Source organism: Silurus meridionalis, chromosome 4 (assembly GCF_014805685.1).
Source record: "Silurus meridionalis isolate SWU-2019-XX chromosome 4, ASM1480568v1, whole genome shotgun sequence".
NCBI classification, from domain to species: domain Eukaryota; kingdom Metazoa; phylum Chordata; class Actinopteri; order Siluriformes; family Siluridae; genus Silurus; species Silurus meridionalis.
In genome coordinates, this window is record NC_060887.1 from 6702493 (window position 1) to 6714540 (window position 12048).

The window sequence follows — 12048 nt, forward strand, 5'->3', positions numbered from 1 at the left end:
TGATCTTTAAATAGATTTAGTTTATTTGCTGGGTTTCAGTTTATTGCTGATGGAGAGTCTGACGTTAGTGAATGTCTCCCCCTGGTGGTTAGAACACAAACTCCACACAGCCGTCGCGTTCGTATCCATGACAACAAACAACAACAACACACAGAGTGCGGAGTTGCGCTCGAGAGAGAGGAGCTCAGAGAGGTCAGAAATACACCTACAGCAGGAGCAACGCTTTATAAATAATCACTAAAGTCTCAGTACAGTCTCAGTGCAGTCTCAACAGTCTCTGTGCAGTCTCAACAGTCTCAGTGCAGTCTCAGTGCAGTCTCAGTACAGTCTCAGTACAGTCTAAGTGCAGTCTCAGTGCAGTTTTAACAGTCTCAGTACAGTCTCAGTACAGTCTCAGTACAGTCTCAGTACAGTCTCAACAGTCTAAGTGCAGTCTCAGTGCAGTTTTAACAGTCTCAGTGCAGTCTCAGTACAGTCTCAACAGTCTCAGTACAATCTCAGTGGAGTCTGGGGTCCTGCTGCTGAGGTACAGGATGGCGTCTGGCCTGCGCTCCATGAGGAACAACCCCCGAGCGCGTGCTACTCAAGCTGTAACTACGGGAGAGAGCATCCGGGACTTACAGGTAAGAGTTTCATTCATCTCTAATCTGTCTGTCTGTCTGTCTGTCTGTCTGTCTGTTTCTGTGTGTGTCTGTGTTTCTGTCTGTCTGTGTGTGTGTGTGTGTGTGTGTGTGTGTGTGTGTGTGTGTCTGTCTGTCTGTCTGTCTGTGTTTCTGTCTGTCTGTGTCTGTCTGTCTGTCTGTGTGTGTGTGTGTGTGTGTGTGTGTGTCTGTCTGTGTGTGTGTGTGTGTGTCTGTCTGTCTGTGTGTGTGTGTGTGTGTGTGTGTGTGTGTCTGTGTGTGTGTGTGTGTCTGTGTGTGTGTGTGTGTGTGTGTGTCTGTCTGTCTGTCTGTGTGTGTCTGTGTGTCTGTCTGTGTCTCTGTGTGTGTGTGTGTGTGTGTGTGTGTCTGTGTCTGTGTGTGTGTTTGTGTGTGTGTGTGTGTGTGTGTCTGTCTGTCTGTCTGTGTCTGTGTGTGTCTGTGTGTCTGTCTGTGTCTCTGTGTGTGTGTGTGTGTGTGTGTGTGTGTGTGTGTGTGTGTGTGTGTGTGTGTGTGTGTGTGTGTGTGTGTCTGTCTGTGTCTCTCTGTGTGTGTGTGTGTGTGTGTGTGTGTGTGTGTGTGTGTGTGTCTACAGTCCATCCGGATAGTTTTCACAGCTCTTCACTTTTCCCTCATGTTATGTTACAGTTTTATTCCAAAATAAATAAATGTAATATTTATTTTAAAAAAAGGGAAAAAAGTCACATGTATCTAAGTATCACAGCTTCTCTCAGGACTTTGTTGAAGCTCCTGGCATCAGTTGCAGCCTCTAGTCTTTTTGAGTTTGATGCTACAAGCTTGGCACCAATTTTTGGCCAGTTTCTCCCATTCTTCTTTGCAGAACCTCTCAAGTTCCATCAGGTTGCATGAGGAGCATCGGTGCACAGCCTTTTTCAGATCTCTCCAGAGATGTTCAATCGGGTTTAAGTCTGGAATGTGGCTGGTCCACTCGAGGACATTCACAGACTCGTCCTGTAGACACTCCTTTGTTATCTTGACTGTGTGTTTAGGGTCATTGTCCTGTTCAGAAGATGAACCGTTGCCCCAGTCTGAGGTCCAGAGAGCTCTGGAGCAGGTTTTCATCAAGGATGTCTCTACATTAATCTTTCCCTCCACTCTAACTGGTTTTCCAGTTCCTGCTGCTGAAGAAATCCCCACAGCATGATGCTGCCACCACCATGCTTCACTGTGGGGATGGTATTGGCCAGGTGATGAGTGGTGCCTGATTTCCTCCAGACATAATTCTTGGGTTTAAACTCCAGGGGGGCCGTCATGTGCCTTTTACTGTGGAGTGGCTTCTGTCTGGTCACTCTACCATACAGGCCTGGTGGTGGAGTGCTGCAGAGATGGTTGTTCTTCTCGAAGGTTCTCCTCTCTCCACAGAAAAATGCTGTAGGTCAGTGTGACCATCAGGCTTGAAGAGTCCTGGTGGTTCCAAACTTCTCCCATCTTCCAAACTTTTTCCATTTGCAGATGATGGAGGCCACTGTACTCTGTTTCTGTCTCCTTTCCCAGATCTGTGCCTCGATATAATCCTGTCTCGTAGGTCTACAGACAATTCTTTGGTCTTCATGTCTTGATTTGTGCTCTGACATGCATTGTTTCTGTGGGACCTTCTATAGACAGGTGTGTGTCTTTCCAAATCATGTCCAATCAACTGAATTTACCACAGGTGGTCTCCAATCCAGTTGTAGAAACATCGCAAGGAAGATCAGTGGAAACAGAATCCATCCATCCATCCATCCATCCATCCATCCATCCATCCATCCATCTATCTATCTATCTATCTATCTATCTATCTATCTATCTATCTATCTATCTATCTATGATGCTGTAACTGGAACGATCTTTTCATGCAGCTGGAGATGTAATGTGTAGATCAGAGCAGTAGATGGCAGCAGCATCAAACCCCCAAATGTCCAGAAGCTCAATGATCCTGATTTATCTGCTATATTCTCCAGTGCATGTCCATGGTAATGCCAATGTAGTATCCAGATGTTTTAGCAGGTGTTATAAATAGTTTATAAACTCTCCAAAACCAAACCAAATCAACAACTCATGTACTTAAAAAAAAAAAAAAAAAAAGGCTTCATCATGAGTGTGCATTCGTAGGAGCATCATGTGGCGTATAATCATTATCTAGAACATTCCACACGATTTTCCGCACCAGTGCCCAGTTCTCACCTCGTCCTACTTCTGAACTCTGTGACGTGTCTTTCCAAAACAATGAACAATGAAACAGTTTAAATAAAATACACAGCAACACAACTGAAATACAATCATACAAATCTAATACTTAGAAAGAAAATATTGCATTATTATTATTTTTGTCAGTAATTTTCCAAACTGTTTTGGTCTCAGGTCCATTTTAGCTCATTCTGTTTTTCTTCTAATAAATTTTAAACTAATAATAAAATAAAATAAAAAAATGTTACAAATGTGCCTCAGTTTTCTGCCATATATATATATATATATATTATATTTTTAGTTATATGGAAGTTCATATGGATCACTACATGCTTTTCAAAAAGCAAATAGAGACTGAAAGGAAACGAGGGTCTGACACACGTCCTCCTTTTACAGTGTTCTTCACACCACAAGAACCCACCCAGAACCACAATGGCCCCAAAATCCAGCCCCTTCAGATACCACGCTCTACTCGATTGTCTTCTATTACATTATTTATAATTTTTGTGAATGGCCCCAGAGTGGACATTTCTTCCTAAGAAAAGACCACCAATGAAAATCTTTTTGACTTCCAGGTTCATTTTTTTATTGTGCACTTCATGGCGTTGATCATATAAACACTAAAACGCTGTTTTCTCCTTCTCCTGCTATCAGTATTAAATCAGAACAAAACGTGAGCAGGTCTACAGTGGCTCAGGCAGTGCTGGGATTTAAACTGGACACCCAATAGTTCTTTTCAAAACGATGAACAGAAATTGAACATGATGCTGTTGGCCACTAGGGGGCGGTACTAACACATTGTTGTCATTGTACAGGGTTGTACACGAGTCATGAAGGAAACTCAGATTTTCTTGGTAACTGTTTAAGTCGGTTACATCGCAACTATTTTCATTTGAGTACCTACGTGATAGCAACAGGACACCGTAGCGGTTTTAGCGATCCTCAAAACCTGGCAACAAAATGTGCAAAACATGTTCTAATAAATAACACAATGACTTAATTTATTACAAATACTATGTTTTTATTCAGCTTCTAAACATGTCAGATTAGCCAGTTTAGCAAACACATTGTTTAATAAAAAAATGTTTTTTTGTTTTTGTTTCCTCACAACGGTGACCCCTGGATTAGATTAGCATGTCTAAATCTACATGTTCAGTTTCTAAATACACACACGTCTGATTCCACCTGTTGTGAAGCGTTTCTGAAAACCCTTGAAGAGAAACATGCTAGTTTTCTTTTTCTATGCTACTTTTTCACCTAAAGAGAATCATTAAGATGAGGTGTGCTGAATGAGGCACTTTTGAGTATTTCTAGTACACTAGTTTATGTTTCATGTTTTAGCATTCGGAGTGTTCCAGATGTAAAATGCGCTAGTTTACATAAATATGCTAGAATTTCTGAGTATCCTTTAGGTAAAATGTGCTTATCTAAGCGTTTCTGAGCACCCGTGAGGTGAATTACAGTAACTTACTTCTGGTATGCGACTATTTCTGAGTACCCTTTAGTACCCTTGCCCTTTTAGGCAAAAGTACACTAGTTTATGTTTCCTGTTTTCATTTTTCTTACATCCTAACACAGAATAACACAAGCGTGTAGCCATATTTTTTGTTTTATATACATACATTTCATATTTTTCATATTCATGTTATTAATTTAATTACTATTTTTTAATGGATCAAGGCAGTATTTGGTTCATCCAGATGTTGCGCACATATGGAATAAACACGTTTGATTCGATTCGCAGTGCCCTTGCCAGCTGTGCGCTAATCAACACACCGTTAGCATCTGTGCAACGGTGTTTACTTGAGGCAAGGTCGAGTACGGAGCTACATGCTTTCTGAAAGCGTCCAGGGTTTTTTAGTGGTTTTATTGGCAAAACGAAGGCTGTGTTCCAATAACCTAACGACTCCTGTCACAATAATAGAAATGGAGATTTGGATGTGTAATTTTATGGTGTTCAGCTTTTTTTTAATTTATATATTATCAGACAGCATTAAGTGCTACTTGGGGTGTGTTGCCTGGTCAGTGGTATTCGTGCATTATCTGGCTTTTGGGTGATTTTTTTATTTAAAGGTTTGTGGGACTTTTATACAAAATACAATACAAAACAAAAAAATCTGCATAAAAACACAAAACCGACAAAAGACGTTCCAAGGTCCGTTTCACATTTGCTGTAAATAAGCGCAGGTTTTGGGATGGTGTGATTGATTGCCCAGAGCGAGGAGTATTTTATGAGTGAAGGTGCAGACTTGACTTTAATTCCCCTGTACATCACAGCCATCGTTATTCGTTTCTCATTTTGTGAACCTAAAGAACAAAAAGTGTGTTTGTGGGGACCAAATCCACGTTTCTGTGACAGTTTTGACACTGTGGGGACATTCTGTTGGTCCCTGTGTGTGTGTGTGTGTGTTCACCGGTTTTCATCCCCTCTGCATAATTCATCACGGGTCTCTGGTTACATGAGGCCTCGCTAAAAGGCAGAAAAATCAGCCATGACTCTCTGAAATATTGATATCTCCAAAATGCCTTTAGAGGCAAAGCTTCCCAGTTGTGGGTTTTTTTCTGAGCGCCAGCTGCATCAGCTCACACACTTTTTTGTTTTTTAATTGGCCTAATCGGAAAGTTGAGAAAGATGCGGGAAATCTGAGCTTTTTCCTTTGCTTGAGTTTCGCAGGCGTGAACCTCGGAGGCAATTTCAGTTTGCGATTAGCATAAAAAACTGTACTGTAGGCTTAAACCCTATTGGGATTAATGTGAATGCTGACTGCACCCCAGGCCTCTGGACCTTCTCACCTTCTCACCTAACACATCTCCACATGCACACTTCAAAATCTAGTGGAACATCTAATTAGCTCTAAAAGCTCCTCTCGATTGTGGAAGTCTGATTTTTTGAACTTTAGTTTGTTGTTGTGATTGTTGATGCTGGAACCAGACATTCAGAGTTCCATGGGGCTCGTTAGCATACAGACTGCTTTCACCGAGCCGTTCACAGGAAACACTTCAGGAGTGTGTATTGCAAACTGATGCACTGTATGGAGCGATTCCTTTTCTAAAACAGTGTGTACCCTACATTTGATAGGTGAAAGGACACACACACACACACAAACACACAGCTTTCGTTCATCACCAAGCAGAGCAGATGGTCACCCAGCGCTGAGCTCTCTCATCCATGAGTGAACCGAATCTGCTAAACACATGGAGGTCAGGTTCTAACCATTCAGCTTCAGTAGGCAAGACTTCAGAAACCAATGATTATTCAGGATACTTAGCCGAGATGATGAGCAGCAGTTTTGAGGATAAGGTAAGTCGAGCTTACAGTAGGTTTATTGGGGGTCAGCGTTTAACATCTGAGGCATGTGAAAGTATTGCATGAGACGTCATTCAAAAATGAGCTCCAGAGTAAACTGGATTTTTTAAATTAATGCTTGAAAAGAGGAGAAGCTTCCACATGCGTTATATGTATCAGGTAGTAAAAAGTTGCTTTGTAGTAAATTGGACAAACTAAAAATACTGTATATAAAAAAATGCATATCTTATAAAACTACACAACAGTCATCACAATTATTGTTGATATTTTGAGTTAAAACTGAGAACTCACCACTTTGTGATGAAGAACTTTGTGTGGATTGTAACATGTTTCTGAAGATTTCTTCAGCTTGCTAGATGAGACATTGGGCTTCTGAGTGGAAGCTTATGAGTTCAAATCCGAGCACAGCTGAGAGCCGTTGTTGGGCCCTTGAACAAGGCCCTTAATCCTCACTAGGTAGGTTTGCTGTTTGTTGTGGATGTATACACTGTATGGGCCTCTGTCCATATCTACTCGCATAAATAATTCATCATTCTGGGAAGGCGTTCCGCTATATTCAAACATAACTAAACATAACTAGGGAATTCCTCCACAAGAGCTTTAGTGTGATCATGTAGAAGATGGCTGGAAATCCAATTCATCCCAAGGGGGTTCAGGGGGCTTCCATATTCCTCAGCTAACCTTTTCCCACCTTGGTGGGAAAATTGTAATGCATCTGCCATTTCTGCCAAAAGTTTTGGGAAAAGCTCTGGTGTCCACAAATGTTTGCCCATAAAGCATGAGCATGTTATATGCAGAAGTTCCACCAGGATTTGATTCCACCAGTCAAACTGAAACTGATTAATTTCCATCCAATATATGATTTTTGCACCGCACTGCACATGTGACCGTGTACAAGGTGGTATCAAAAAGTTTCAAGATTGTTTTGTGACACACCAACAGGTGGCAGCACGAGGCTGCACGCACAGTCACATGGAGCTCTGACCTTCATAAGTCAGAGTGCCAAAAGACATGGTCCTGTGTACGTAGTGAGCTGGTGCTATTCTGATCACATGACCACGCCCCTCACACGCTAGTTTCTAGCCGGAGACAACACGATCTCTCCTCCGCACCCACCCTATTTGCCTCTGGGACACTGGGGGGCGCTGTACTGCTGTGCAAGGGGGCAATTTTGCAGGTGATTGTGTGGAAACCTAGATTAATAAAATACTTCCTTGTAAACTGAGCGAGTCTCCAAACGTTTTAATCCCACCTCACACACTACTTTTTTACAGTGACTTTACAAAGACACACACTGAAGTTGTGACACACACACACACACTCCAGCTTTAACTGGATTTTGGCCAAAGGAAGAATTAGATACTTCATTCACACCCTGTAACATCAGCTCCAAACACAGGACAAGAATCTTTCACATGCACAATTTATGTCTTTCCAGACCACTGCAATCTGTGTGTGTGTGTGTGTGTGTGTGTAAGGTATTTAAACACCCCAGAAGGGTCAGTAGAGTTTATGAGCAAGGTGTAACAAGTTCGTGTAGTGACCTCTCATACTGATCATGTATCGCACTCTTTCCTACACCTGAGACACAGGATTCAGTGGTCATGATGTCCCATGTGTTTAGGAAGCAACTTTGGAAGCAAAGTGTGTCCAAGGTAGTGAAGGTAAGAATCCAGATGTGCTGTGCACTTTATATTTCACCAGCAGATCCATTCTTTTCATGTGTCCAGATTTGGCTGTCCATGTGTGTATTGCCTTTGGTGAATAAAGAAGTAGAACTTTAGGAGGCATCTAGAACTTGAACTAATATAGTGATGTTAATGTTCGTAAGACTTTGTAAGATTTTTTTGCTCTCTGTCCATGAAAAACTGATGTAAAATTGGTGAGTTCTTTTTAAAAATCATGAAACCCATTTTAAAATCCACGTTTCGAGTTTGATGTTTGTTTCCACCTTCAGCCATTACGCTCTGTTGGCATAGACCCGTGTGTTTGTTTGCGCTCATTAAGGTTTGAAAAAGCCAAACTAGACGTTCTTCCTAGGCAACATATTGTTTCTTTCTAACTGAAGAAGAGGAGGAGCTCCACAGGTTAGTACCCAGGCTTGTCTCACTGTTCCCTTTGGGGTCATGACCTCGAGCTTGGACGGTAAATCTTCTCTCCACTGTCTGCTGTTTTTCCCGTTTCTCAAGTGCAGACCACGTCATCATTGTAGTCAATGGCAGGAAATTTGAACCTCTAAAGAATGTGGGCTGATTTTACGTCACCATCTTTTATATATAATAGAACAGTAAAATCTCTCAGTGGCTCCACCGAGGAAGTTCTACGGGGTTCAGGAATGTATTGATTGCTATAGACGGACAGTCCAGCAATCCTACACTATATAGTTCTACACTATATGGAAAAATGTCATGATTCTGCATCCAGATCCAGCACAGTGTCCACTGTGAGTCTTCTGATGCCGTAATGTCCACAGGATTAGAGTGGATTAGGATCAGAGCTGCCTACAGAAATCTCCACGTCATTTGATTTAAAATAGTTTTTCCTGGTGTCTTCCACACGTCTTCAACTATTAACACAAAATTAAATATAAATATCAATATATCTTATTTAATATGGTGTAAAAATAGGCTTTTAATAAATAAAAAAAGAAATAAAAAAATTAAAAATATTCTCTTAAATGGAATCATTCTTTCCCAATAATCTGGGAATTCTGTATGTTGAGAATATCTTTAATAATTTCCAATATATAATATTAGTGTTTTTTTATTTCCACTCGCAGATATTTCTATATTTTTTCCTGAAAGTGTTAAATGACACACGGCTTAAATTAAAGAAGCAGCGAGATTTATTCCAGTAGGTCAGATCTAGTTCAGGATTCTTTCTTCTCATGCAATGATTTATAGGAATATTAGTTGATGCTCCACTGAATGTTGACTGGATGCTGACTGTGAAATCCAGATGAAGTTCTCACATGCGTCTCCAGCGTTCATGTTCCTGCTTATTTACCGCTAAACAAATGCAGATCCACATCTAGCAGACAAAATACAGTTCGATTTATTACCTTTTTTAACTCTGTTTCCTAGCAGCCTGTCTAAGCAACTTTTTACAGTCTTAACGAGAGGCCCCAACGAGTCTGGTCCACCAGTTTTTTTTTCTTTTGGTCTTTGTCCTATTGTGTCTCGCTGTCCGTCTTTTACGGCATCCTAAAACCCGCTCGCAGAAGAATCCAAAGATTCCCATGTAGGAGCTTGTTGATGTTGGAGCAGAAGAATGGAAGCTCGAGGCTCAAATGCTCGCGGTTCTTCGGTTCCCGGACTCGTCGGATAAGAGGAACGCGTATCGGATGAAAGGAAACGGATGTCTTGAAACTTTTTCTCTTCTCGTACGATGACTGACCCGAAAGCAGTCCCACCTAAAAGTCAGCTTCAGTCGTGTCTGATTTCCAACAGTCAGATTACAGCGATGAAAGTATGTAGTCCTCGTGTTCATACTTTCTGACTTCAGAGAATAAACGTCAATTAGTCGTGTTTTTGATTTATTCATCTTTCTGGATTTATTTGTTATTATTGCTTGCTGCTGGACTGGTCTGAATTTTATGTGCTTCGTCTCACAAACTAGATTTTAAACCTAGACTTAGACTTACTTTACTGATCCTGTGAGGGACACACAAGTGTGTGTGTGTGTGTGTGTGTGTGTGTGTGTGTGTGTGTGTGTGTGAGTATGTGTGTGTATAAAGTGGACTACACAGGATGTTTTTTATAGCACCAGTATTCTTTCCTGCATCAGACTGATGTTGAAGATGTATTGCAGGACAGCAGGCAGCTGAGCAGGATCCTGGGGTTTATACCATCAGGGCCTGCAGCCTTGTTTTGGTTGAGTTTCTCCAGCTGTCTTCTCACCCGGCTGGCCATCACAGTCAGTGAGTGTGGTACGCTGGTCTCAGTGGACGATGGTGCTGGGGGTTGTGAGCAGTGGTGCTCAGCAGTTGCTGATGATGGTGATGAGGGTGTGAAGACTGGCCCTGTGTGGAACGGCACCAGACCTAAAAGCTCTCTTCTTCTTGTTTAACAGTTCCTTGAAGTCGCAGGTGATCCAAGGCTTGTTGTTGGGATAACAGTGTGCCGTTGTTGGAGGGATAATGGTGTCATGGCAGAAGTTCATATAGTCAGTAATAGAGTCTGTGATTCTGTTTTCTTCCTCATGTGGTTCACAGCACATTTCATTCTGTATGGTCAAAGCAGTCCTGCAGGGTTTTACTGGCTTCCTGGGACCATTATCTCACAGTCCTTGTGGAGATCAGCTGCTTTTAAACTGCAGAGGTGTTAACGATTCCAGATTGTGATCAGAATTGTGCGGGAAGATCGATGGCTTTGTAGGCGTCTTTGACGTTAGCATACAGAAGGTCCAATGTTCTGTTTTCTCGTGTGGGACAGTCAACAAACCAGTAGAAAGTTGGTAATGTAGAGTTCGGATCACCAGCTATGGTCACAAATACCTCAGGGTGTTCACACTGTAACCTAGCAACAGTGGTGTGTATGATGTCAGCTGTGGAGAATTCCCTCGCTACATAATATGGGCACATACTCACAGCTAAAAGTCTGGGTTTACACCATCGCTCATTCACATACACAGCAATCCCACCACCTTTCCCCTTAGGCTGAGCGTCGCGTCTCTGTCCACCTGAATAAGTTTAAAGCCGGGTATGGAGGCGCTATGATCGGAGAAGTCCGTGTGCAGCTACGTTCAATTCAATTCAATTCAATTCATTTTTATTTGTATAGCGCTTTTAACAATGAACATTGTCTCAAAGCAGCTTTACACAGATAATGTGGTGATTAAACATAAATATGTTCTTTGTAAGTATGTTTGTCCCTGATGAGCAACTGTGGCAAGGAAAAACTCCCCGAGATGGCATAAGGAAGAAACCTTGAGAGGAACCAGACTCAAGAGGGAACCCATCCTCATCTGGGTTGCACCAAATGTCCATTTGAAGCAGATATACAATGTTGTGGGGTACAGTGATGATGATCAGAAGCAAACTGCACTCCCGAGTCAGTGCAGCAGACCGCCGACACCAACTACAGTCCAATCCGTCCTCAAAGCACCCGTTCTACTCCGGAATTAAGAGACCGTCCCGAGCTGCACAGAAGTGTGAAGATCCAAGGAGGAGAGGGCAGGAACACTGGTCACTGGAGCCTCAGGAGCATGTTTAACTCGACCGAGAGAGAGAGAGAGAGAGAGAGAGAGAGAGAGGGTGACGGGAAGAGAAGGATATGGATTATTAAGTGTAACTATTGGTGTACGAAAGTTAATGTCACTGTGCAGTTTGGACTCCGGCAAGACTCGCTATGGCAGCATAACTAAAAGGGAGAACCAGAAGGTAACACAGACATGACTAAATAAATACGTTTTCAACCTCGACTTGAACACTGAGACTGTGTCTGAGTCCCGAACACTGATTGGAAGGCTGTTCCATAACTGTGGGGCTTTATAAGAGAAAGATCTGCCCCCTGCTGTAGTCTTCATTATTTGAGGAACCAACAGATAGCCAGCACCTTTTGATCTAAGTAGGCGTGGAGGATCATACTGGTACAGAAGTTCACTCAGATACTGCGGTGCGAGACCATTGAGTGCTTTATACGTCAGTAGTAATATTTTATAGTCAATGCGAGATTTGATTGGGAGCCAGTGTAGACTGATTAAAACAGGGGTGATGTGGTCATATTTCCTAGATCTAGTGAGGACCCTTGCTGCTGCATTCTGGACTAACTGAAGCTTATTGATGCACTTACCGCACACCCAGACAGTAAAGCGTTACAGTAGTCTAATCTAGAAGTAACAAAAGCATGAACCAGTTTTTCTGCATCCTGTAACGACATCATATTTCTAATCTTAGCAATATTTCTAAGGTGAAAG

At 42.0% G+C, this 12048-nt stretch overlaps 1 protein-coding gene across 1 annotated transcript in view; it reads left to right on the top strand.

Moving 5' to 3' along the window:
- The first annotated feature begins 449 nt into the window (after window positions 1-449).
- Window positions 450-12048, top strand: part of LOC124384933 (dynein axonemal heavy chain 5-like) — a 76208-nt gene continuing 64609 nt past the window's right edge. The window contains exon 1 of the mRNA XM_046847943.1: window positions 450-623. Within this exon, the coding sequence (XP_046703899.1) occupies window positions 534-623 (90 nt within the window). The 5' untranslated portion in view covers window positions 450-533. The remainder of the gene's footprint in view (window positions 624-12048) is intronic.